Source organism: Ammospiza nelsoni, chromosome 24 (assembly GCF_027579445.1).
Source record: "Ammospiza nelsoni isolate bAmmNel1 chromosome 24, bAmmNel1.pri, whole genome shotgun sequence".
Lineage (NCBI taxonomy): Eukaryota > Metazoa > Chordata > Aves > Passeriformes > Passerellidae > Ammospiza > Ammospiza nelsoni.
The window spans coordinates 3,873,467-3,900,918 of NC_080656.1; the positions used below are offsets into that span (position 1 = coordinate 3,873,467).

General features: G+C 48.0%; 2 protein-coding genes across 2 annotated transcripts in view; one reads left to right on the forward strand and one right to left on the reverse strand.

Moving 5' to 3' along the window:
- JAM3 (junctional adhesion molecule 3) overlaps positions 1-15,419 on the forward strand; it is a 35,692-nt gene extending 20,273 nt beyond the window's left edge. The window contains exons 2-9 of the mRNA XM_059488192.1: positions 6,296-6,361; positions 7,880-7,993; positions 8,802-8,954; positions 10,045-10,241; positions 10,510-10,609; positions 10,942-11,071; positions 12,382-12,436; positions 13,001-15,419. Coding sequence (XP_059344175.1) covers positions 6,296-6,361; positions 7,880-7,993; positions 8,802-8,954; positions 10,045-10,241; positions 10,510-10,609; positions 10,942-11,071; positions 12,382-12,436; positions 13,001-13,036 — 851 coding nt within the window. The 3' untranslated portion in view covers positions 13,037-15,419. The remainder of the gene's footprint in view (positions 1-6,295; positions 6,362-7,879; positions 7,994-8,801; positions 8,955-10,044; positions 10,242-10,509; positions 10,610-10,941; positions 11,072-12,381; positions 12,437-13,000) is intronic.
- Positions 15,420-16,350: 931 nt separating this feature from the next.
- Positions 16,351-27,452, reverse strand: part of NCAPD3 (non-SMC condensin II complex subunit D3) — a 40,907-nt gene continuing 29,805 nt past the window's right edge. Inside the window, exons 24-35 of the mRNA XM_059488261.1 lie at positions 27,368-27,447; positions 25,988-26,125; positions 25,557-25,690; positions 25,051-25,250; positions 24,507-24,617; positions 23,956-24,111; positions 23,060-23,229; positions 21,657-21,799; positions 21,372-21,449; positions 18,472-18,546; positions 18,299-18,359; positions 16,351-17,147 (exon numbers count right to left, since the gene is read on the reverse strand). Of these exons, the coding sequence (XP_059344244.1) occupies positions 17,039-17,147; positions 18,299-18,359; positions 18,472-18,546; positions 21,372-21,449; positions 21,657-21,799; positions 23,060-23,229; positions 23,956-24,111; positions 24,507-24,617; positions 25,051-25,250; positions 25,557-25,690; positions 25,988-26,125; positions 27,368-27,447 (1,455 nt within the window). The 3' untranslated portion in view covers positions 16,351-17,038. The remainder of the gene's footprint in view (positions 17,148-18,298; positions 18,360-18,471; positions 18,547-21,371; positions 21,450-21,656; positions 21,800-23,059; positions 23,230-23,955; positions 24,112-24,506; positions 24,618-25,050; positions 25,251-25,556; positions 25,691-25,987; positions 26,126-27,367; positions 27,448-27,452) is intronic.

The window sequence follows — 27,452 nt, forward strand, 5'->3', positions numbered from 1 at the left end:
TTCGTTCCAGAACTGCACGTACCCTGTTTGAAGTCAGGCATCTCCTCACCTTCTGTACTGCTGAGGAGGAAGAAAGTGAATTAAGGGCAAAATCCCAAGTTCTTACACCTCCAGAATGAATGCAAACACCCCGTGGTGTTCCACTGAGCTCCATCCTGTGGGGTCCTGCTGCTGCTGGGACCACCAGAGACCCCTCACCACCAGGAGAGTGCCACCAGTGAGAGGAGGACAGCAAAGCCCAGAGCCCCGTGGATGCCAAGGCTGCTCTGCAAGGCTGCATTTCCCTCCTCTGGGTTAATTCTGCCTGGTGCTCCCTGCCCATCTCTGCTGGGAGGTGTCTGTCGGGGAGCTGGCACCCTTTTAGCTGAGCAGTAAAAGCCATGCATGTTAAAATAAGGCATGCTGCTTGATGATAGCTGGTAAAAATAAAGCCTCACTCGCACAAGCAGCTATAACAGCACAGAGGATTTACGACTGAGTGGGTTTTTTCCAGGGTGGGCTGGCCACAGTCTGGTGATGGCCTTTTTATAACTGTTATCAGCTCCCACACAGACCAGGTCCATCTGTTACTTAATTTGAACGGAGACACTCCTAAGCTTTTGTTCACTAATCTCTGGCTGCACATTGACATTGTTCTCCAGCAGGGCAGCCCACCCCGGAGTCAAGGCTGAGCTCGGGGAGGTGCCATGGAAAAATGGAATTAAAAAAGGCACATGGCTGGCTCGGGTCACTGGGCAAACACGGCCCATCACCTGCCTGCTCCCTCCTATCAGCCCCCAGGGCTTTCAGCCTGACGCTGAGGAGCCAGAGCAAACGCAGCACCAGCTCCCTGGGGTGAAGAGAATGAGTGGAAGTTAAGACTGAGTGCTACAAAACATTTATTCACCCTTTACAAATCCAGTCTTTATCTGTCACAAGTACATTTGCTGTTCCTGAAGTGACATTTGGACAAAGAAAGCCCAAAAAATTTCACCAAACAGTGCCTAAGGCACTGTGGTGTCTGATTGCTGTGCCACGCTGCGTTGTCTGTCCTGCACCACCTGGCACCAGTCTGATTGTGGAATTGCAACGGGACGCGCTGGGAATAGAGAAGAGGGGGGATAAAGAGCCTGCAGCACCGGGAGACAAAAGGATGGATGTTTCCAGGCAGATGGGCAGAGGCTCCTGAAAGGGCTTATGGTGATTTCCTCAAAATAAGCTGAGGGCAGGAATGCAGCCTCCCCTCTCCTTGTTTTACCCAGTCCAGCTCTGCGTGGCTCCCTCTGCTCTTCCTTTGGAGGTTTCCCACTCATTTCCCAGACAGCTTCCTCCCTGCTGTACATCCACCCCTGAGAGGCAGGGCCAGCCCTGGGCCAGCCTGGCTGCCCTGCCCAGCTCCCCTGGATGGATGGATGATGGATGGATGGATGGATGGATGGATGGATGGATGGATGGATGGATGGATGATGGATGGATGGATGGATGGATGGATGGATGGATGGATGGATGGATGGATGATGGAAGGATGGATGGATGGATGGATGGATGGATGGATGGATGGATGGATGATGGATGGATGGATAATGGATGGATGGATGCATAATGGATGGATGGATGGATAATGGATGGATGGATAATGGATGGATGGATGCATAATGGATGGATGGATGGATAATGGATGGATGGATGGATGGATGGATGGATGGATGGATGGATGGATGATGGATGGATAGATGGATGGATGGATGATGGATGGATGGATAATGGATGGATGGATGCATAATGGATGGATGGATGGATAATGGATGGATGGATGGATGGATGGATGGATGGATGGATGGATGGATGGATGGATGATGGATGGATAGATGGATGGATGGATGGATGGATGGATGGATGGATGGATAATGGATGGATGGATGGATGGATGGATGGATGGATGGATAATGGATGGATAGATGGATGGATGGATGGATGGATGGATGGATAATGGATGGATGGATGGATGGATGGATGGATGGATAATGGATGGATGGATGCATAATGGATGGATGGATGGATGGATGGATGGATGGATGGATGGATGATGGATGGAGGGATGGATGGACACAGGGATGGACGATGGATGGATGGATGGATGATGGATGGATGATGGATGGATGGATGGATGGATGGATGATGAAGGGATGGATGGATGAATGACAGATGGATGGATGAATCCATGGATGGATGGATGGATGGATGGATGGATGAATCCATGGATGGATCCATGGGTGGATGCTGCAGGGGCACCTCCAGACATGCAGCCCTGAGGCTGCTGACATGCAGAGGGCTCAGCTAACATGTTCTAACACCTCATAACATCTCACTCACTCCTGCTGCACTGAGTACCCACCCAGAAGGCAGAGGTGCTTAACAAGGCGTGTGGTTTATCACAGCTTCCCACATGGCTTAGGCACGCTTTGAATTGCAAATCCAGCAAGGGCTTGCTGATGATGGGCACCTCGAGCAGGGAATATTTTTGTTGCTTTGGTGGGCAGGTGTTTAAATGCAGCTGCGTGGTTTTGTACTGCCTGTGCCTGACAGTGCATTCACTAAAATTACTGTATCAGATAACATCGAGCGAGGCTGCTGCTCAGGATGCTGCCAGCAACTTCTCCAAACTCTCTCCTGGTCATCCTCTCACTTTCCCTATAACACAATACCTTACCCCCTCTTCAAATTTCTGCCTAGAGCTTTCAAAAAGACATCAGGATGGAAGGAGATGGAAGGTCAGGCTTGGCTTTGAACAGTAGAAAGGAGATTTAACACACAGAGTCGCCTATAAAGCTGCTTTTTTTTCTTCAGTATAGCATTTTAAAATGATTCAGATACCATGAGTCACAGTAACAAGCATGGGCTGGATCTCTATAGCTGAAAAAAAAAAAGAAAAAAGTGCCATAAGAATATGCTATAGACTTCGGTGGCTTGTCCTGGATTCTATTTTGGAGAACTGATGACATTTGGGATTCAACCATATGTCTGGCTGAGTCTGCAGCACACAGAGAGCTGGTAGGTACTCAGAGGGGTAGAACACACAGACCTGGTAGGGATTTTGCAGCCTATGGAGACTCGGTAGGAGCTGGGAGCTGCAGCACATATGGATCTGGTGGGAATCCAGGGATGTGACACATACGGACAGGGAATGTGCTGTGGCACACATGGACAGGGAATGCAATTCCAGCTGTTCTCCAAACCCCGGCTGCTGGGGCCTTTGAAGTGAGATTTACATAACACAAACCCTTTGCTGCTTGTTTGGCTGGGCTGGAAGGAGCCTAAAGCAACACCTTTTAGAAGATTATTAAGCACTAATGATGACTTAACACAAAACAAAACAAACAAACAACTCTTGCCAGCAGAGCAAGGTTCTAGAAAGGCATTCTTCTCTTGCTGCACAGTCTGTATGGTCAGCTCAGGTTTTTGTTTGGCTTTGCTGTCACCTTCTTTTAATTTAGAACATGCTACTTGCAGTATTCTGCCACACAGAGGGGAATAAATCTGCCTTAGCAGTGATTTAAGCAGCCACATTGATCTCTGCCCACGGTCAATACATGTAATAATGTCAGAACCTCTCAGACAGTCTCCAAGGACTCAGCTTCTGTCTAAAATTTGTTGTCATCCTACTTTGTGCCTGAGGGATAGACCTGAATCTCTTGTGTTTAGTGGGTGAGAAAAAGCCTGCTGTGAGCAGTTTGTGAGAAATGAGATGGGGCTGGAGTCTGATGGAGTCCCACTGGCCTGGAGTGAATATTTCCAGAGCCAAAACTCCCTCAGAGCTACACAGCTCTGTGGTTTTGTTATCCCCACCTTCAGCTGAACAGATTTTCTAACTACAGCAGATGTAGGACTGTTGCCATGTCTGTTTGATGGGACAGCATTTTTCCAGAAAAAGATATTGTGCAAGCAAGAATCTGAAACAAAACTAAAACTGGTCCAGAGGAGGAGGCCAGCCAGCATCAGCTGAATGCTCAGGCCTGGGCTCTCAGTTCAGTTCTTGGTTCCAGAAGCAGCAATCTCACAGCAGAGGCACTCAAATGCTGTTGGAAACACGTGTGAAGATTCCAAAAGGATTTTCCCAAAATTGTGCCTTGTCTTTGGGGGATTAGAGCAGCTTCCCATTTGCTGGGGTTTGCTGGGGTCAGTGCAATCTGTTCATGCTCCTGAGGATGGGACTCCCACACAGAACACCTGGAAGATCAGGGGACTTTAAAAATCCCTTTTTGCAAGAGCACAGAGTGTCAGGACAAGGGGAATGGATTCAGCTGACAGCACAGACTGGATATTAGGGCAAATTCCTGCCTGGGAGGGTGGGCAGGCCCTGGCACAGAGTGCCTCTGGATCCCTGTTCAAGGCCAGGCTGGAGCAACCTGGGATAGTGGAAAGTGTTCCTGCCATGGCAGGGGTGGGACTGGAGGGTCATTAAGGTCTCTTCCAACCCAGATCAGTCCATAATTCCGTGATAAAAAGAGGGCAGGGAAAGCATTGGCACTGCCTGGCACAATTCCCTGCTTTCAGGGAGTAGGTCTGGAAGCAGCAACTCTCATGAAAATGGACTCTGCTTCAACACAGACTTGCAGAAATTACTGCTTAGACCAGCTCCTGCCTGGAGAGAACCACAGTGCAGAGCTCTGTCAGCTCAGCTCAGTATTGGATTTCTCCCAAATGCTGCATGACCATCTCCAGTGCAGAGGGGGAAGGGTGGAAAAGTCCTGCTAGGAGCAGTTCTGGCTGGGCCAGCCATTAGTTAGCATCAGCTGGTGGCTTTTGTGTGAGAAACAATGATTTTGGACACAAAGGCAGCTTTCTAAGCCCTGCCAAACTCCAGCTCTCCCTGGTGGTCTTTGGGGTACCAGGAAAGCGTCAGCGTTTAACAGGAACCAGCAGGGAACATTTCAGCATTGCTGGAAGGGGTTTAGGTGTTGAAGGCCCTCAGGCTTTCAGTGGGAGTGACTTTGCAGCTCTTGGGTGTTTCTCAGGCTGCTGCCTTGCCGCTCCACAGAGGGATGCTGTCCCTGCCCAAAAGTTTTCCCCCCTGAGAGCCAGCACAGAAATTTCCAGCTGGGTCATGATGCTGGAGAGCATTTCTTTCTCCACATCTCCCTTTTATGATTTCCATCCATGATTGTTACGGCTTTTTACTCTTAGCCTTCAGCCACATCCCACGTCCTTGAGGCAGGGTTTTCCATCATTTTTAAGCTGTTTGATCAATGCCCAGCGAGCTCAGTGGGCATCTCCCTTAGATTTCCACCAACTTGTGATGGGATTTGTCACAGCAGAGCTGCTCATGTGAGCACAGCAGGCCCCTGCAGCTGAATATTTTGTATTATTTTGATTATTTTGACTGTAGCACGGAACCTCCTCCTGGAGGGGCTTTGGAGCCTGGTTTGGTGACACCATGAGAGAAGGAAAACCAGAAAACCCAGCTCCAGAATATCCTGTCTGCTTCACTCTCCTCTCCCAGGGAAATCCCTGCTTGTTTCCCTCTCCCTCTGGAGAGCTGTTGGTGAATTTGGCATCCAGCAGAGCGTGACTGCTGTTGATGCCTGCTCTGGTGGGGTGCACAGCAGAAGGGACACAGAAGGCAGATTTTTCAAGCTAAAGGAACGTGCAAAAGAGGGAAGCTGACTGGATTAATTGGGAATTAGTGCTCAGAGCAGGAAGGGAACAAGCAGGTTTGTGTTGTAAGGAGTCTCACAGCATTGCATGGCTGAGCTTCCTCCCCAGTGTGGGTCTGGCTGGGGCTCTGCCCAAAGAGCTGAGCTGTTTTCTCCTGAATCACAGTCCTCTTGTGATTTACTCACATTTTACATTACCACACTTGCAGTATTTGCCAGTGTAATCAGCATTTTTTGCTAGAGGCCAGGCCTGGCCCATTCCATCTCCCAGGAACTCCAGATCTCAGGAGACTGATCTGCTTCCTGTTTTCTGACCTTCAAGTGAATTTTCCAAATAAAACTTTCACTCCTGCATTAGCCACAGTTCCTTTCCCATCTAAACAAGCACAAGGAAATGGCTCATGCTGGCACTGCCTTTGTGCCATTATGTTAATCCTCCTCTTTAATTGCTACTTCCAACAATTATATTTTCCTGTATTTACACCACAAACTCCTAAATAAACTCAGTCCTGCTGGAGCTGTGCTGGTAGGCAGGAAGAGGTTTTGTCTGGGGAAGTCACTCCTCAGAGCTGGCCAGGAGGATTTCTCAGCAGGCAGCCTGCTCCTAGCTGGGTGACTTATGAGCTGTGCTATTTCTTATTACCTTCTGTTTGTTTTTGCAGGCTGCAGACTCTTGGCTGTGGAGCTGACATCCAGCAACACCAAGCCCGTGGTGCAGGAATTCCAAAGTGAGTGCTGCCTGTGCTGCATCAGGCCGAACAATGCAGGAAAATCTGGCTCCTTGCTCACTGGTTCCTCAGGACTACCAGAGCCAGGGATTCAGAGGAGTGCCTGAGAATGTGGCTGTATCTCCCTGTTTTAAATGGTTTATTGAGGTCCTCTGCAAGCCACTGCATTGCAAAGTCTCTGCTTAAGTGCTTTTTTGAACTGGGTCCCAAGAGAAGGAAAATAATGCGATTAATACACAGAGAGAGAAATTTATATTTTCTTGTGACCGTGTTCACAGGGGTTCTTGGATGAGGGAAGAGACGAGGATCTGACTCCATGTTTCAGAAGGCTTGATTTATTATTTTATGGTATATATTACATTAAAACTATACTATATATAAGAAGAAAAGGTTTCATCAGAAGCTTAGCTAAGAATAGAGAAGAATGATAACAAAGGCTTGTGGCTCAGACTCTCAGCTGACTGTGATTGGCCATTAATTATAAACAACTCTATGAGACCAATCACAGATGCACCTGTTGCATTCCACAGCAGCAGATAACCATTGTTTCCATTTTGTTCCTGAGGCCTCTCAGCTTCTCAGGAGGAAAAACCCTAAGGAAAGGATTTTTCATAACAGATGTCTGCGACATTTTCTCTTGGCCCTCCTACAGACGTGCCTGGGACACTGGGAAGGCTTCTCTCAGAGATGGGGTGCCAGGGCCAGCTGCAAAGGGGACAGGGCTGGCTGGGTTTATGTGATGGTGTTCACAGGGGTCTCAGGTTGAAAGAAGTGACTAAGATCTGACTTTATGTTTCAAAAAACTTGATTTATTATTTTATAATATATATTACATTAAAACTATACTAAAAGAATGAAAGAAAAAGTTTCATCAGAAAGCTAGCTAAGAATAAAAAAGAAAAAATGATAACAAAAGTAGCTGTCTCTGACACTGTCCAAGCTATCTGAGCTGTGATTAGCTATTAATTATAAACATCTAAGATAAGCCAATCAAAGATCTACCTGTTGCATTCCACGGCAGCAGATAACCATTGCTTACATTTTGCTCCTGAGGCCTCCCAGCTTCTCAGGAGGAAAAATCCTAAACAAAAGATTTTTCATAAGAAGATGTCTGTGACAGGTTTATCCCCAGGAGCTGCTGTCCCAGCCCATCCCCAGGCAGTGCCCAGGCTCATGCTGCACCCCTGGCTCACAGTGTGGCTCTGCTCAGCAGCAGGACAGGGCTGAGGGCTCACTCTGACTAAAGGTTTTGTTTGCCATGAGCCCCAGCCTGCAGAGAACAGGGTGTTCATTTCTCTCCATAGCTGATATCTGCTGGGCTATTATTTTTGCTGGCCAAAATCCATCTTCCAATAGCTCCTGGAACCCAGCAGCGTTTCTGTTTGTGAGGCAGATGAAAGGGAAGGCTCTGCTTTGTGGGCAGCATCTCCTAATAAAACACTGAGTGAAAATGCTCAGAGCAGAGCAAAAACACAGCTGCTTCCTATTAATCTGGATTGCCTCCATTTCTCCTGCTAGGTGTGGAGCTGTCCTGCATCATTAAATCCACGGTGACGCCTGATCCCAGAATCGAGTGGAAGAAAATCCGGAATGGAGAAACCTCTTACGTGTTTTTTGGCAACAAAATGCAGGGTATGAAGATTCCTTGTTCTTAGATTTCCAAAACAGCTTTCAGAAACAGCACAATGGGGAACAAACAAGCCTGGAGCTCTGGCTGGCTGGCTGCTTTCTTCTGGAACAGTTGAAGTGCAGGATGGAGAGGGAGCAGGATGTTTTTACCTCCCTGCCTCATTACTGACAGCTCACAGTAGGAGCCACATGGAGCTGGAGTGAGATCCTCCTTAGGAGGTATTTTTGGGGTCAGAAAGGAATGATACACCTTCCCTTCTGTGGGTCCCATGGTCACTGGGTGTCTGAGCTCTCAGCACCAGGCTCTGACCCTTCCAGGCTTTCCCTAGAATATCTGAGGGCTCCACCTGCACCTCAGCAGGGCTCTGTGTGTCCAGCTGCCAGTGCTGTCTGCTGAGGCTGCTCAGGGATCTGCAGCATCCTGGGAGCATTAGGAGCAGCCTCACTGGCTTGACAGGAGAACTCCAGTGCCAGGAGGGCTTGACTCCACCTGGAATTACTCCAGCACTTCACATGGGACCAAGAGCCACATCCAAATGAATCTCCCAAAGGAGGCAAGGCCTGAGGCTGTCTTGGAAGTTCGATTTTGCCACAGTTTCTGAGGTTTGGAGTGATGCTTTCCAGTTCATCCTCTTACATGGTTGGCAGCTTTGGTTTCCTTTGGAGTTTTCAAGCGTTGAGTTCCTTTGACTCTGGAAAAGAGTCTGAGAACAACCACTTAATTCATACACCCAAAACGAGCCTGGTTTTCAGTCTTGAGTGATTAATCTTGATTCCTCTGCTGTTTTTCCCTCTCTTTCCTGTGTGTCAGGAGACTTTGCGACCCGGGCAGAGATCCTGAGCAGGACTTCCCTGGTGATCAAGAACACGACGAGGATGGACACGGCCACGTACCGCTGTGAGGTGGCTGCACCCTCTGACACCAAAACCATCGACGAGATCAACATCCAGCTCACAGTCCAAGGTACCAACCATCCAAAACTCCCCATTATTCCCTGGCTCGGTTTGAACAGACAGGTGTCTGCCAAGGAAGGCAGGAGCCTCCCCTGAAATGGAAAATGTAAACCCCCTCCCTCCAAATTGCTATAAATTTTAAGTTAAGGGGCTCTCAGGCAAAAAAATGGGAGCAGGAAATAACAGTTCTTTATTAGGGAAGGAAATAAAAGGATAAAATAAACAGTGCAGTAACTAAACCAACACTGAGAGAGTCAGAACCCAACCTGACACCCTGTGGGTCAGGCTGTTGGCAGCAGTCCCATTGGAATTGTGGCTCAGCCCTCCTGAGTGTCAGGGCTGGTTCTGCTGGAGCAGGGATCCTGGAGAAAGGTGCAGTCTCTGCCTCTGGCGATCCAGGGGCAGAGGCAGCTGCTGTTCCTCTGGAAATCCAGTGGAGAAGCCGTGCTGGTGTTCCAGAATCTCCAGATTATATCCAGGCAGGAATGCTTGGCTGGTGTTCCAGAATCTCCAGATTATATCCAGGCAGGAATGCTTGGCTGGTGTTCCAGAATCTCCAGATTATATCCAGGCAGGAATGCTTGGCTGGTGTTCCAGAATCTCCAGATTATATCCAGGTAGCAATACTTGGCTCCTCCCTCTGGGCTCACATCTCCCAATGGGATGCTGTAGTTCTTATCAGCCATGCAGGGACATTCAATAGCTGTTATCAGCAGATGTCACCCCAGAGGGAGGAGTGGGTGTGGAAGAGATAAGGAAAACTGCCCACTGAACAGAAGACAACTGCCATGCAGATGGCAAATAGAATACAATTCTATATAGAATACAATAGAATAACAGAATAGAATAAAATAAAATAGAATCAATAAATAAAATAAATAAATAAAATACAATAAATATATAAAATGTAATAGAATACAATTTTCTTGGCAATCTAGGACACAAACCCACAGCCTCTGCAAGGGGAGCACGAAGGGCTGTGGGCATCTCCAAACAGTGGGAGGTTTAAAACCAGGTGGGAATAATGGGAAGTCTGGATGGTTTTGCCTAAGAGAGCAGAGAATTTCAGTGCCACTCACCTGGTTTGTGTCTCCCCACAGTGAAACCCGTGACTCCCAGATGCTCTGTGCCTAAAGCTGTCCCTGTTGGCAAGTCAGCCTCTCTTCACTGCCACGAGAACGAAGGTTTCCCCAAGTCCACCTACAGCTGGTACCGCAACAGCGAACCCCTGTCAGCCGACAGCAAATCCAAACCCCACAACTCCTCCTACACCCTGAACCCTGCCACGGGCACTCTGGTAATGCCCTGACACCTCTGATCAACACTTGTTTGCCTGGACAGGTTATCTTTAAGGCTGTTTGTAAATTCACCAAAACATTGCTTGGCTTTCAAGGAATGAATAATTTGAAGAGGGTGAGGTGTGCCAGGGTCTGGGCGAGCTGGGAGAGGGAGGATTGATGGGAGATGATCTTAGCAGAGATGCATGTTTATACACATTTTTATACCCTCACAGTGCCTTGTTCCTCATGTCACATCCCTTCCCTCTGTCCCTTTTCCCTCCCCAGGTTTTCCATGCAGTGCACAAAGGTGACACAGGGCGTTACTCCTGCATAGCAACAAACGAGGCTGGCTTTGCCAAGTGTGAGGAGCAGGAGATGGAAGTCTGTGAGTGGCTCTCTGTACAGTTTTCATCAACGCTGGCTGATTTATCACCATAAATAAATTGCCATCACCATCAGGATTGGGGGGGGGGGGGGGGGGACATCCTACAGCCTTAAGTCTTCCCTGCTTTCTTATAGCCCCAAACATAAGGAGATAAAAATAATCTGAAAATGCAGGGAAACGTCAGATTGTGAACAGATTTAATCTTGAAGTCGGGGACTTACTAGTTCCCTGTGAACTATTGCTTAAAATGAGAGATGGCATTTTAGTGTGTGTGAAGCTGGAATGTGGCTGCTGCCCTGAAGAAGCACTGAGCTGGTGTCTCTCTTTGGCAGATGACCTCAATATTGGTGGGATAATCGGGGGAGTCCTGGTGGTCCTTGCAGTCCTGGTGCTCATCACTTTTGGGATCTGCTGTGCCTACAGAAGGGGATACTTTGCAAATGGCAAAGAGAGTGGGGAAAGGTAAGTTGGGCTTCTTGGACAACTCCCTGCAGCCTCAGGTAGCGTGGAGGAGTCTGAAGGGTGCCAAGAATTAGCGGCTAAAAGGAATTTCAGTGCCTAATTCCCCACCAAAGCCCTCAGGCCAAGCCAGTCCCTGAGGCACCCAATGCCCAGCTGTAAAACCCTGCAGCACCCAGGTTTATTTCATGGAATCATCACAGAATCCCAGAGTAAACTGGGACCTTAAAGACCATCCAGCCATGGACAGGGACACTTTTCACCAGACCAGGCTGCTCAGAGCTCCATCCAGCCTGGCCTTGGACACTCCCAGGAATGGATGGCATTTTCCTAAGGGAGAATTGTGATGTGGATGAGAGCTGTGCTCTGGTATCCACCCTCATCCTCTGCATGGAGAAGGGGGCCCAGCACAATTAAATGCCTGCAGGTGTTTGTCCAGCAGCTCCTGTGCTGTTGGCATAACGAGGGCCGTGGTTTAATGATCTCAACTCGCTGCCTAATTAGTCTGAAGCATCAGGACATGCATAGGGAATGGATGCAGCAGAGCAGGCTCTCCACAGAAAGTCTCACTAGTTGTGAGGACCTAAATTTGGGATGAAAAACAGCCGTTCTGAAGCGCAGATGAAAATGTTAAAAACAACAGCATTAGCATCAGAGACAAGCCTCGATGTCCTTACAGAGTCTGGAGAGGAGATAATATATGCAAAGCCAAGATTCTCACCAGAGAGATTTGTTCTGTGCTAAATGTTGCTTTTCAGCACAAGTCCTGTCTTGTTTTTCTCATTGGTTTCGTTTGTTTTTCAGAAAAAAGCTCTAAATATGCCATTTAAATGCAGCTGAGGGTTGGCATACACTGGACTTGACAGTCTTGTATAAATCCTGAGTTCCTGTGGGATTGCAAACAAGTGGTGCTTCCTTGTAACTAAGAAAAATGCTGAAGGCTTCTGGCAGTGAAGGATTAAAATGAACTTTATAATTGCCACAGGAAACAGAGCAGGAGGCACAGAAAGGCAGTGACAGACACCAAAGCAGCAAAGCCCAGGACAGAATCAGTTTATCTCTTTGCAGAGTTTTAGGGAAACACACAGCAATCTTCTCGCCCTGTGCTGAAGGGGAATTTAGACAAAATCCCAGTCATGGTAAACGATGGAATAAACACAGATATCTCATTTGAAAAACAAACTGGGTTTCTCTCTGCTTGCTTCTCACTCAGCTCCTCCTCCTCATTTCCATCTTCCCCAGCACCTCCCCTCCAAAACCCTGCAGTCTTCCTGTCCCAGAAATGAGATTTTTTTTTTCCCCCTTTCTTTCAGCTACAAGACTCCAGCAAAGCCTGATGGCGTTAACTATATCCGGACAGATGATGAGGTACCAACAAACGCTTTGCATTTCCATCTCTGGCAGCAGAGGAAGAGGGTGGGCAGAGGACGGGGAGCTGGAAGGGCCCACAGGCTTTGTGAGAGTGGGCTCCCCTCCTCAGCAGGGCTGGGGAACAGAGGGGAAACAGAAGGGTGAGGGCTGAGTCATTTCCTTAGAAATGATGAGGAGTTGAAGCTGCCTGAAGTGACTGATGCCAGGAGCTATCAGAGGCAGCTCTGCTCTGAGTTATCTCGTGGCCTGACCCTCCCCTTAGGATGAGTTTCATTGGATTAAGTGGGCAGGACGTGATGCTTTTAGGAGAGAATTTGTATTTTGGGATTTGAGTAGATCGCTGAGCTTAAGAGCAGAAAAAGCCTCTCCCGTTAGCAGAGATATCAGTGAGGGAATGAGAAAGTCCCTGCCACGCCTTGGTGTGCGAGGGGAACTGGTGCCTCCCTCTCCTTCCCATGGGAAATGGGAGCTGCCTGGGCATGGTTACACAGCTTGGATCCACCTTTTGGGGGCCTGGAAAGCTGCTGGATCCTTCCTACATCCCAAACTGTTTCATTGCAGGGCGACTTCAGACACAAGTCTTCGTTTGTCATCTAAGACGCCAAAAGGAGATCGCAAACCAGCAAAAGCAAGTGTGAAAATACCTCCTCCAGGAACTCAAAGCAAGAGCAAAAGATGAATTAAGTGCGCTTGGAAGAGTTTGGAACACACAAGAACTCGATAGCTAGCTATCTGTATATCTTTTTTTCTTTGCCAAAGTTTAAAGTAACTCCTCACTGCCCAACTCGCGTCTCCCCTGCCTCTGGAGATACCAACAGGATCACCCAAACCTGTCCTTGGACTGAGGAAGGCTTTCAGTCCTTCCCAAGAGACTGGGCTGTGTGAAGTTTGTGGAATTGCCTTCTCTTTGTGCTGCAGGGCCACGGCCACAACGTGCAAACCCAGCAGGGGCACAGCATTAGGTAAACCTGTAGTAGACATGAGCAGCAATGTGTTACCAGTAGACACAAAAAAAGGGTGCTGATACAGCAGTAGATGGACTTCAAAGAATGAATGTGGGGGATTTCCTCCCAAGAATGCATTGCCCAGGCCTGGCTGGTGACTTTTCCACATCTGTGATTGTCTTGTGCTCAGGTGCCCAGCCACCAGTGACGGTGAAACCACCACAAATGCCCTCAGCCCTGTGTAACTCCCCAAATGCTTTGTTGGGCAGGGGCAGGGCAGTGCCTGTGCTCCCTGCACCCAGGTAACCCCTGGTTCTAATCTGCACAAAGCAGGCTTGGCTCCTGTGTCCTTCCGTGGGCAAAGAGGCTTACAGGGGAGGCAGGGAGCCACTGCTAAGACATCCCTTTCAGGAAAATTAAAGCCAAATAATTTCCTGGGCTAAGATTGCCATAAAAGGTACCGAGAGATTCCTCCAGCTTTTTTTACCTTCTCCGTTTATTTTGTAAAACCCCCCCCAACCTTCTAAATTTTTTGCAAAGATCTATTTTGATTACTTCAGAAAAGGTAACATTTCTATTTAAAAGTGTAAATATGTGATGCCAGCAGCGTTTGAGTAACGGAGCTATTTTTTTACTGTCGAAGCTACAGGAGAGGAGCTCACACGTTGCTATAGTGTGGCACTGTCAGAGCATATCAGTATTAGTGCAAAGTGTAACAAAAAGCTGCAGGTGGAACAGCATCTCTTTCCTCTTCAGCCAGCTTCAGCCATTTCCTTGTCACAAGAGGTCTTACCAGACACAGAACAGAGTCACTCAGGGATAGTTTTTGTAAATTTATGGCAGGAGCTATCAACTTTTTTATATGGAAAAAAAAAAAAATTTCTTGCCAGTGACCAACACTTTGTTTTTGTCGTTGCAAGAAATAGCCAGGATGGGTTTTGGATTCAGTTCCAAAGAGGTGACAGAGTGACTTCAGTGTTTGCTGCCCCTCTGCAAGTTCCCTAAAGCACTAACACAGTGTGACAGCTACAGCAGCTTGGCAGGTTAAACCACATGGCCAAGGCCACTGTTACTGGGCTTGGGAAAGCAAAAGCTCAACACAAAAGCACTTTTACAGTGTCAGATGAAATTCTTCTCTAGATGGTAAAGAAAAAAAAAAAAAAAAGGAAAAGGCAAAACCAACCAAATTTGGTTCTCTTGACTTTAGAGAGAATGATGGGGAATATTTTGTTTCCCAAAATATCCACGTTGATAGTGTTGAACAGCATTGGGTGAGACCAGGCTGCAAGATGTGGATGCAACACTAGGACTGTGCTGTGGTTTAGGAAGTTTTTTAATGTAGCAGAATTTAGTGTTCTTGTATTTCCAATATGAATTGAGTTGTCTTAACTTTTTCCTGTATACAGTATTTTGGATACTTGACAATTTGGACTGTCAGTGTTATTTTTTTCGTGTTCTGCTTTACTCTGCTTTGTCTCCTGGAGCCCTCGCTGGACATGCCATTGCTGCATTTGTTCCACCCCAAGAAAGCATTGCCACCTGTCCCTCTGCCAGGGGAAGCAAAGGCAAGGATGGGGCAGCCCCAGCCAGGTGTTCTCTGTGTAACTCACCCATCACCAATCTCCTGCAGCTTCTCCCTGGTCACCTTCTTAATGCCACTCTTCATCCAACCACCCAGTGCTGATTGCTGCCTCTAATTGTTCTGACATTCCTTTGCATCCCACTGCTCCTCTGTGCTGCTTTCAGGGTACCTCAGTAAAGGAGAGAGAGGAAAGGGTTGGACCAGGGTAGCTCTGGGAGCACAATCTGCAAACCAGCAGAGCTAGGAATCCAAACTTCATTTTATTATTTTCCCCCAGTTCTAAAATGCACAGTGGCATCTCTAACGAGAGAAAGGGGAGAGGATCCTCCCCCACCCAGCTCGTGAGAGCTGATGGATGAATTCATTGTATCATTGTGAATAATATTCAGGTTTGTACTAATGTATTACCTTTTAACTTTGCCAAGAATGTTTTACATAAATACCAGGCTATAAAGCGTTCTTGTAGGGGTTTTTGTTTGGGCTTGGTGGTGGTTTTCAAGCAGCCAAATTATGGGAAGCTCCTGTTTTCAATTCAGTGAAATGAGGGAAAGTCTCTCCTGTCAGAGCACTCACAGTGGATGGAGGTGACAAAGTCCAGGGCTGTTTATCAGTTTATTCTTGGACATTTGCTCCTGGTTCTTCTCTAGAGAAGACAGGTTAAAACTCACAGGGCTCATCTCAGATACTGCTCAAGGACAAAACTAAAAGCAGGAAATAATCCAAATTTACCCTTCAGAGTGGTTAAATAATAGCTGAAGGCAGGAGAGAAAGGACAGAAATAAATGGTTTGGCCATAGTTTCAGCCAAAGCCATTCCATACATCCTCTGTTCTCTGACTTTGATTTTGGGAATAAAGTTTAACCTCACTTGAAGGCTTCTCTGATCTTCAAAAGAGAGTAGGGAAAGTGGAGGCAAATGTTGGGATTCCAGTGCAGGAGCAAAGTGCCTCTGTTTCCACTCCTGCAGCAAACCCTGCTCCGTGCCTGGGGCTGGTGTCTGACTTGGACAAACCAGCAGGAAGAAAACAGATCCCAGCTCCAGGTTTCAATGAAATCTAGGCCATGAGCTCTGTGATAAAAGCTAAAAACAGGAAAACTTCAGCGAGGTGCACGTGGCCATCAGGGAGACTCAGGAAGGGTCAGATTTACCCAGGATATTTGTGATAAACAAGGCACTTACCCACCTTGTCTGAGTCACTCATACCCTGCTTGCAGCCAAGTCAAAGCCTCTATTTAAAAGCTGCTGGGCCAACATTAATTGAACTGAGGGCCCAAGATACCAATGATGTGGTAGAAGAGACTGAGAAGCTGTAGAAATCTACAGGGGAAAAAAAATAAAATCATTTCTCTGTCAGCTGAAGAAAAGGGGAGACGCCGTGGGTGGAATTAATTCTGCAACCATTTATTTTCATCAAATGCTAATAGTTGGAAATAACACAGTTCAAGAATGGAAATATTCCATATAAAAAGAACATTAAGGCTGTTCATACACACAGGAGTTTGCACAACAAATAAGAGGTGATGTAGCGTGCAATTACCAGATTTAGGGGTGTGGCAGTGACAAGCTGTTTCACCTTTTTTCAAATTAAAGCAACTCTATTATAAAACCAAGAGGGACAATGAGGCATTGGGTGAGCAAACCCAGCCACTCACTGCCCTGCAAGCTGTGATAAATGAATTTATTGCCAAGCTCGTGGTGACATTATGCCCTTACTTTTCCAAATGGACAAATTACACATCCAGAGAGTGAAAAGCCACCCTCCTGTCACCCTGCAGTGTGAAGAGCAGCACTTAGAACCCATCCCTGTGCTCTGCAGGCTTTGCCCATCTCCAGGGCAGCTCTGGGGAGAGCCAGCTCAGAGCAGACAGGGCAGGATGAGCATCCACAGCCATTTCTAATCCATGGGGCAGTTCAGGAGGCTGGTGGGTGTGTGCAGCTCAGTGTGCCGCTCTGGGGGCAGCCAGCTCAGAGCAGACAGGGCAGGATGAGCATCCACAGCCGTTTCCAGTCCCAGGGGCAGTTCAGGAGGCTGGTGGCTGTGTGCAGCTCTGTGTGCAGCTCAGTGTGCCGCTCTCAGGTGTCTGCCCTCGGGGGGTTTCTGCGCTGGGAGCGCCGCAGGGGCCCCGCCTGGCCGCTCCTCCGGGCTGGGGACTCCACCTTCCACTCCCTGGGCCGGCACGGGCTGCGGGAAGGAAGCACAACAGCCCTGCGTGTCCAAACCCTTGGCCAGCCCCTCTCTCTCTGCCTGCAGTGGCTGCTCCAGCCCCTCTCTGCCTGCAGTGGCTGCTCCAGCCCCTCTCTTTCTCTACAGTGGCTGCTCCAGTGTTTCTTTCTGCCTGCAGTGCCTGTTCCAGCTTCTCTCTCTGCCTGCTCCAGTCCCTCCCTCTCTCCTAGCAGTGGATGTTGCAGCCTCTCCCTGCCTGTTCCATCCTCTCTTTCTGCCTGCTCCAGCCCCTCTCTCTCCCTGCAGTGGATCTTCCAGCCCCTTTCTCCCTGCCTGCAGTGCCTGCTCCAGCTTCTCTCTTTCCACCTGCAGTGGATGTTCCAGCCTTTCTTTATTCCTACAGTGGCTGCTCCAGCCGTTCTCTGCCTGCTCCAGCCCCTCTCCCTGCCTGCAGTGCCTGCTCCAGTGTTTCTGCCTGCCTGCACTGGATCTTCCAGCCCCTCTCTGCCTGCCTGCAGTGACTGCTCCAGTGTTTCTGCCTGCCTGCACTGGATCTTCCAGCCCCTCTCTGCCTGCCTGCAGTGACTGCTCCAGCCTCTCTCTCTGCCAGCAATGCCTGTCCCAGCCTCTCTCTCTGCCTGCAGTGGTCCAGTGTTTCTTTCTGCCTGCAGTGGATCTTCCAGCCCCTCTCTGCCTGCAGTGGCTGTTCCAGCCTCTCTTTCTGCCTTTAGTGTCTGCTCCAACCTCTCTCCCTGCAGTGGCTGCTCCAGTGTTTCTTTCTGCCTGCAGTGAATCTTCCAGCCTCTCTTTCTGCCTACAGTGCCTGCTCCAACTTCTCTGCCTTTAGTGCCTGTTCCATCTCCCCTCTCTCCTAGCAGTGGCTGCTCCAGCCCCTCTCTCTCTCAGCCTGTTCCAGCCCCTCTTCTGCCAGCAGTGAGTGCTCCAGCAGCTCTCCCTGCCTGCAGTTCCTGCTCCAGCCCCTCTGCCTGCAGTGGATGTTCCAACCTTTATTCCTGCAGTGCCAGCTCCAGCCCCTTTCCCTGCATGCAGTGGCTGCTCCAGTGTTTCTTTCTGCCAGCAGTGCCTCTTCCAGCCCTCCTCTCTCTTTCTCCCTGCAGTGCCTGTTCCAGCCCCTCTCCCTGCCTGCCCCAGCCCCGTGCTGCACTCACGGTTTCTCCAGTGATGTCAAACAGATGATATCCCTTGGCCCATCCTCAGCCTCTTTCTTCACTGCAAACAATAGAGATGTTTTCGTATTTTACAAAATGCCACAGAGTTTGGTCATTTGGGGTTGGTTTCATTTCCCCCTCCCCCTCAAATAAGAGTGCCAGAGGTGACTTGCCTGGAGCTGAATGGGGTGTGTGCATCAGGCTGATGTGGCTGACCCCAGCACCAAAAGTCAACTCACTCATGGTCTCTGGAAATAAAATAAAATAAAAAAAATCACATATTAGCAGCCTGTGACACAGCCAGAGGGCAAGGCACGCTGCTGTGCCATACTCAAGTGTCACAGAGTAAGTAAATCCAGTTAATTGCAAACACACAGATCTATCTCTTCCTCACAGACCTCAGGGTCTCCCATCTAGCCTCAAACCCCTGTGCTGAGCGTGATGGGCACATCACCCCCAAATCCCAGCCTCAAACCCCTGTGCTGTGATGGGCACATCACCCCCAAATCACAGCCCCAAACCCCTGTGCTGAGTGGGATGGGCACATCACCCCCAGATGCCAGCCCCAAACCCCTGTGCTGAGTGTGATGGGCACATCACCCCCAAATCACAGCCCCAAACCCCTGTGCTGTGATGGGCACATTACCCCCAAATCCCAGCCTCAAACCCCTGTGCTGAGTGTGATGGGCACATCACCCCCAAATCCCAGCCCCAAACCCCTGTGCTGAGTGTGATGGGCACATCACCCCCAAATCACAGCCCCAAACCCCTGTGCTGTGATGGGCACATCACCCCCAAATCACAGCCCCAAACCCCTGTGCTGTGATGGGCACCCCAAATCCCAGCCCCAAACCCCTGTGCTGAGTGTGATGGGCACATCACCCCCAAATCCCAGCCCCAAACCCCTGTGCTGAGTGTGATGGGCACATCACCCCCAAATCCCAGCCCCAAACCCCTGTGCTGAGTGTGATGGGCACATCACCCCCAGATGCCAGCCCCACAGCCCCCCTGGCTGGGGGCCATCAGGGTGGCACCTTGGTGCTGTGCCCCCTGCCCTGCAGGCACTGAAGCTCTGCCATCCCACCCAGAGCAGCTGCTCCTCTTCCTCAAGGCAGAATCTGAAAACTGGCAAAGGCCCTCAAGAGCCGCTCAGTGAGGAGCAGCCAGACAAGAGGAATCACTTGACAGGGGAGCTAGGTAGAATTTAGCTTGCCTGAATAGGCCCTGGTTGTCAGCTGTCTCTTTCCTGTCATTTATCTCATGGAGAGATGTCACAATATTCAGATTTTACTTAACTCAACGCTCTGTTTTATGCTCGTGTTTCCCAGAACCTTTCACAAGGAATTAAGGTAGGAAGTGCTTTATAGGGCAGGAGTTGGAAACTCAGCTAAAAGGACTTTACAGCTGAGCTGGGTTTGCTCTGCAACTCCTGCCCTGTCCTGGAAGGGAATCACAGAAATCAAACTTGATCCATCTGCCTTAGTTCTGCCCTGCATCTCCCAGGACTGTGCCAGTGACTCTGTGCAGTGTGGGCCTGAAAAAGTTACCTTGGTAAAGTGATGGGGAAGGAAGGGAAAAAAAGGAGAAAGAAATGGTAAAGATTAGGTAGAAAAGAAATGGGGAAAAAATTGAGAAAAAAAGGTGGGGAAAAAAAAGGGGGGGGGGAAGAAAGGGGGGGAAAAAGGGGGGAAGTAGGGATTTCCTTGCAGTGTGATTATCTCCACAATAATGTACAATTTATGTACAATTCCCCTCACCCAGCTCACTGAAGCTGCTCCCAAAGCACCAAGCAGGAGCTGAGGAGCCCCAAAGACAGAAGGGAAGGGAGAGAACACAGCCAGAACAGCTGAAGGAGGCAGCAAGAGGGGACAGCTGCTCCCAACTTCTCAAGTACAAGCCTGTTTACAAAGAACTGCGTCTCCAGCAGTCCCAGAATGATACAGCAGAGGAATAAAATGTTTTATTCTGGTTGTCTGTCAGCCTGTGCCGCCATACAGATGGCTCAACACACGCTGACTGAAGTGATGCTCCTGCTCTGTACAGTTTGTCTCCCTGCTGAAGGACACATGCTGCCTCCAAGCAAAGCAGGAATTCAGCTCCAGCACCACTGCAGATTAACATTTTCCCTCCTTTTTCACCATATGGTGCTTTAAGAACAACAGCCGTGCAAGCTTCCAGGAGACCACAGCACTCAAAGAATCCTGCTCTCTAAAAACACTTCTTGCACAAAACCCTACTTTTATTTTTTGCTTTTTTTTTTTACTTTTGTTTTTTTTTTTTGCTAATTGCTCAGGCAAAGAGAAACATTGAGGCAACACGAGCAGCCCAGCACATGGGGAAGGAAGGACAGGATCAGATTTTCCAGTGGCTGCTCAGGGCTGTCAGGGGTTTGCAGTGTGTGAGGGGCACTGCCACACCTCTGGGCTGAGGAAGCACAACCACCTTCCTCTTCAGCACCCCAGAGACAAGGAGGGAACAAAGGGCACTGTCACCTCAGCATCCCAAAATAAATTCCCTCCGGCACTGAGCCTGTGAGATGCACATGGAGACACTGCACTGTACTTTTCAGTTTCACAGTTTCAGTTTTCTCAGCCCTTGGTTTCAGGAGGGCTCTTCCTTCCTACAAGCACTTAGATAAATAAATAATCCACAGCCATTGTTGGGGAAGATGAAACAGGAGAACCTTATCAATATGATTGCCTGGCAAAAGATTTTGAGAATATGGAAACTGTAAGTGAGATTGAAATGAAAGCAAGCTTTGAGATCCCTCAGTTACTGAACAACTGGAAAACAATGGTGTGGCTGGCTGAAGGTGATCCCCTTTTGATGGAACAACACCCTCTGCTTGCAGACAGGCCCAAGGGTCAGAGCAGACCCTACAGCTTGGCAGAAGGGGCCCAAAGAGGAGTTTTTAGGGTTTAAAATGTAACACAGGATGGTAATGTAATGATTCTTATAGGCTGTATGGAAATGCTGTAGAATTTGTATCTTGTACTAGATTGGTTAGTGAGAATCAGAATATTCAACACAGAAGATTTATTGTATTGTAATGGCACCACCAGTTCCTACTCACCCTCTGGGGTGCTGATTGCTCTCCCCACCACAGCCATGGTTCCTCCACTGGACTGTTGGTTCAGGCTTTGGAAGGAGACTGGGAACAAGAAGGGAGTGAGTAAGATTTGGAATGCACTGCAGCTCTACCTGGGGCTGTGCAGAGCAGGGCAGGGCAGCTCCCACCTTGCTGGTGCCAGCTGTGCCCATGCAGAGCAATCCCCACCTTGCTGGCTGCCAGCTGTGCCCATGCAGGGCAGTTCTCACCTTGCTGGTGCCAGCTGTGCCCCTGCAGGGCAGTTCTCACCTTGCTGGCTGCCAGCTGTGCCCGCTGCTGCCTCGGAGGAAGCTGACAGGCTCCTGCCCACGCTCCTGCTGCGCTGCTGGTACCTCTCCTGCAGGGCCTTCCTGGCCGAGGTGAGGATGGCCAGGGTGCTCAGGGACGCTGCCCTAGGGCACAAAGGGACACAGGGACAGGGCTGAGGATGGCCAGGGTGCTCAGGGACGCTGCCCTAGGGCACAAAGGGACACAGGGACAGGGGTGAGGATGGCCAGGGTGCTCAGGGATGCTGCCCTAGGGCACAAAGGGACACAGGGACAGGGCTGAGGATGGCCAGGGTGCTCAGGGACGCTGCCCTGGGGCACAAAGGGACAGGGGTGAGGATGGCCAGGGTGCTCAGGGACGCTGCCCTAGGGCACAAAGGGACACAGGGACAGGGCTGAGGATGGCCAGGGTGCTCAGGGACGCTGCCCTAGGGCACAAAGGGACACAGGTGAGGATGGCCAGGGTGCTCAGGGATGCTGCCCTAGGGCACAAAGGGACAGGGGTGAGGATGGCCAGGGTGCTCAGGGACGCTGCCCTAGGGGCACAAAGGGACAGGGCTGGCATCTCCCTCTGAAAGCCCCAGTGAGAGCCTTGAGGGAAAATCTGTCCCCTCCCTCAACATCTAATAATGAGATTATGCTGCAACACCCGTGAGTTTCAGACCACTCTCTAAAGAAAGGATCAGCAAAGCAACATAAATAAATATAAATATATAAATAAAATAAATAATGTAAATAAATTAAAATATAAAAGACAATAAATATATAAACTCTAATATAAAGTAATATAAAAATATAAATAAATAAAATAAAACAATATAAATAAATTAAAAATATAAAATAAGATATAAACTATAATATAAAAATAATATAAAATTATAACATAATAAATATACACTATAATAGATATATATAATAATATAAATAAATATAAAATACATAATAACATGTAATCTTTACTGTAAAAATCACATAAAATATAACATAAATAAATATAAAATAAATAATATAAATATGAATAAATTAAAAATAAAAATATATAAACTCTACTGTAAAACTAATATAAAATATAAATACATAATAAAATAAAATGAAAAAATCAAAGTAGAAATATATAAACAGAAATATAAAAATAACAAATATAAGTACTTAATAAAACTAATAAAAATTACAAATAAAAATACAAAATATATGAACTCTAATATAAAAATAACCAATATATATGATATAGATACATAATAAAATAATAAAAATAATATAAGTAAATACAGAATATAAAATAGAATATAATATTAAAATAACACAAATACATAAAATATAAATAAATAAAAATAAATAGAAATATGTAATAAATGTAAAATACCAGGTAAAAAGAGGAGCCCATACCTGCGACCCACCAGTGGCTGTTTCAGAGCCTCAGCACGAGGGGTGGCAAACTCAGAGGGGCCAGGGGGAGGGATGGAGCCAGGTGTGGATGGCCTCCCACCCCCTGAGGACTGAGCACTGGAATTATTCTGGACACCAGGAGCTGCAGCTCTCTCCAGAGATGGAGCCTGCTGTGGAAAACAGGAGAACAGGTCATGTCTGACAGGGGAGACAAGAGCGGAAAACCCTGCAAGGTGCTTGGGCCTGAGTGTTTCAGAACTGCCCCTCGTGGGATGGATGGATGGAAAGGGTGCTGGGGAGGAACAATTTATTGGGCAAAATTTCACCTTTTGAAATTTTGAGCAGGGACACAAATGTCCCAGTTTAGAGGTCTATATATATAAAGTGCTCTTCTAAGGTCTGCAGAGAAATGAACTTCCAGGCAAGAAGTCACCTCATCTTAAGGTAGGGATCTAAAATAGCTCAGGACAACTGACTCAGGCACATATTTATTTCTTTACACTGAATTTAAAAGAGTATCTCATGACTGGGACAGGTTTGAACTTTCACTTTGTAGACACCTAAAGTCAGTCAAAGTGAACTCTTTTCTTTGTTACCAGTTTATCATTCTGGGAACAGAGAGAACATAACATTTAAGCCCAGCCAGTGCCAAACTAGACTTGCTTTGAATTCTGTCTTCATTAATCATTTGCTGCTCCTCTTGGCTTTGTTTGCTGATGTTCTAAGGCTATTAAATGACTCTGAAACCAAAACTTCTGTCAGAGGGAGGAAAAGAGGGAGGAGAACCCCTGATAACCATCCTGCTCCATGGACAGGGTCCCCAGGCAGGGCTTGGGTGCTGGGAGCACAGGAATTTGAGCAGATGAGACATGGAGAGAGTTAATGGCAATAACCACCTCTCTGTGGGCTGCTGGGAGCTGCTCCTGCTCTGACTCCTTCTCCCTGGCCAGCTGCTCTTCATATTTCTTCATGTCATACTCCAGCTCAGCTGCCAGCTGCTTGTCCACAGCAAAGAAGTCTTTGATTTCGTTTCGGTAGTCTTGCATCATTTCCTGCAGCAACAAGGAATGTTTGGAGCCCTTCAGAAATCTCCCCCAGCTACTGATTCACATCCCCATTCAGATCACAGCTGCTTGTGAGCAAAAGGAAACACCAGTTGGTAGAGCAGAGGTGTTTTTAACAGACTGAAGAGTTTTAACTCCAATTTGTTCCTCGGAACGTGGAAAAGCTTCGCAGCGTTTGAGCTCTCCTCCTGCCCACGTTCCACGCTGAGAGCCTCATCTCCAATCCCTCCACCTCCCACGTTATTTAATGCAGTGGCAGTGTCACAACATCCTATCTTCTGAATCCCTCCCTCCTCACAAGGCTCTGGGTTGTGGCAGTGGTTGCACATTGACTCCGGAGAGGATCAAAACACCACGACCAGCAGGAAAACACTTCCCCTTACCCTCAGACAGTTCATCAGGTCCTTGAGAGCTGGGATCCTCTTCTGCTCCATCAAGGACTTGAGTGATGTGATTATTGGGATGATGTTTTCGATGAAATTCTTCTTTTGAACCTTTTTGTGAACGAGGCATGAACAGTTATGCGAGGCAGTGAAGGAGAAGCTACTCTGCGGCTCCACAGAGGAGTTCTCCCTCCACAGCCAGGGAATCACTGTAATTAAGGCTGCTCTTACACCACACACATGCACAGAGGCTTTTAACCTAAGTGGAGCCTTTTCAGATGCATCACTAAGTCACTCAGATCTCACAGTGAAGGCAAATTGCCCAGAGGTGCAGGGAAATCATTGTTCCGCTCAGATGCCTCGCCAAGGAGAGGGGTGGGGAACAAATCCAGCTCAGCACAGCTCCCCTGGCTCCTGGGAAATGCACTTCTGCTCCCTCCACCCCCACAACGAGCATCCCTCACCAATTCTGCCTTCATATTGTGCTTTTACAACACACAGAGCTGCCCAGCCCTCTCCCCACAGCACAGCAGGTGCCTCTCACCTGTGAGATGAGCTTTTTCTGGGCCACCTGCATGACAGCATTGGCCATGGCCATCTCATCTTCATCAGCCTGAATGTCCTCCTCAGGTTTGGACCTCATACTTGAGAGCTTGATTTCTTTGCAGCTGAGGACTGCAAATGTATCTGAGAGCAGCTCACTGCCTTCTGGGTCCAAGGGAAGGACCTCATCCACAAAGCAAGCTGGAAGACACAGGGGAAGGAATCATTTGTTTTTCCAGAAGCAGCAGTGATGGGCAAGCCAGGATAAAACACCTGGATCATGAGATTTTATACACCTGGATCATGAGATTTTATACACCTGGATCGTGAGATTTTATACACCTGGATCGTGATATATTATACACCTGGATCACGAGATTTTATACACCTGGATCGTGATATATTATACACCTGGATCGTGAGATTTTACACACCTGGATCGTGAGATTTTACACAGACACCATGTTTTTGTTTGCCAGACTTTTAAAGGCATTTTTAAACCCTTACCTAGGATGCTGTGGCTGATCTTGGTGGTGATGCTGAACCTCTGCTCATCCGTGAAATGGTCCAGCAGGAAGGTGTAGATCCTCATCCTCTTCTCCTTGTTCTCCTTCCCCTTCAGAGAGAAGAGCTGCTTCGCCCTGTGGCAGAGCACAGCATTTTACAGAGGCCCAAATCACTTCATGCCAGCTCCCAGGAATAATGAGACCTTAAATCAGCCAGGGATATTTGCATGCCACTTTTAAGAGCCATAAACCTGCTAGGACAGCACACAGTCCTACAAATTACACACAGCAGTGTCACGGGGAAGGCAGGACACAACTCAGCACTTGCATGGATAATTACCAAGTGCCACAACTGCTGTGCTGTCACCAAGAGCTGCATGGCCAGACAGCCCATAATTTAGCAAAAATTAGCCAGGAATGTGCTCAACTGACCTCTGGCTCTGGGGGAACCTGTTGTACTTCTGGTGTTTCTCGTAGCTGTTGAAATGGAAGATGCACTCAATGAAGTGCTGGGAGAACATCACAGGGTTCCTCTTCAGCAAGAGATGCACCAGGCAGAACTCTGCAAACCTGCAGAGGGGGAGAAGGAAGAAATTATCACTGGATAGATTCCAAAAGCCACCCCTGAAGCTGTGCAGGGCTCTCAGGGCAGGAGGATGGTTTTCCTCTGCCACATCTCCCTCAATACATTTAATTCTTGCCCAGCTCACTAACTTCCACCCTTTTCCCAGAGGGACAGACATTTCCAGAGGGACAGACATCTCCAGCATCCACAACACTACTCATTTTTATGGCTATTATAGCAAACTGAGCCAGAAATAAATCTGAACTTGAATCCTGTCACAGCATTTTAATTATTTAAATAACCTGACCTCCACCATGGCTGAGACACAGCACTCAGCAAGCAACAAATTAATCACCAAAGGTCCTGCAAGAGCTGCAAGGCAACCCCAGGCTGGAAGAAAGTGGTTTTGTCTGGATGCTGTCTCCAAATGCAGATGCAAAGGAAAAGGCTCCCAAAGAAATGGGAGGAACACGATGCTGCAATGCCACCATCTACTGGAAAGACATTTTTAGATATAAAAGACACTGAAGAGAAAAGGAAATGTGAATGGTAATTGATAAAAGGTTGATGGTTCTGGAAATATCCATCTCAGATTGACTGTTCCATGCAGAAATGAGCAGCAAGGTGTCCCATCCTCCTCTGTAACCCTAATTTCCACATGAGCTCCCCACCTGAGAGAAACCTGCCCCATTCATTTCTCACATAACAGAGCAGCTGGAAACTGTGAAACCTCCAAAAACTTCATAAACATGCACTTAAAATGAGAGTGCATAATTCCTCTGACACATCATTGGACAGGTCATTCCTCTGACAATTACAAGATGTGGCAGAAGGCTGAAAAGGAAAGGCATGCAATATAAGAAAAAGGAAACTGCAGCAAAATATTTAATCCTAGTTCTTAAACAAATCCAGCACTTCAGACAGAGCCTGTCTGAAAACCACAAGGAAGATTTCACAAGGGTCTGTCTCAAAAATTCCTTTTTTTCTGGATAACTGAGTCCTGACTAGAGCAGAGCTGAATGTTTTGAGGACAGCCAAGGACACTTTGGGACTTTTAAGTGTCCTTGGGAGAGGCTCATCACCCCTGTGCCACCACTGCAGACCCTATAGGAAGTACAGAGGGCAGAGGGACAATCTGCTTTATCACTGGCATTTCTCTTCACAATGTGAAGGTGCCAAGGCTGAGACAGGTTTTGAGACATCTCTGCCCTTCACCTCCTCCATCATTTCACAGCTGAGATTTTTACCTGGCAATGTCTGGGTTTGGATCCACCAGGACACTGACAAACCGAAAGAAGAGGCAATCCTTCCATTTCACAAACTCCTCCTGTG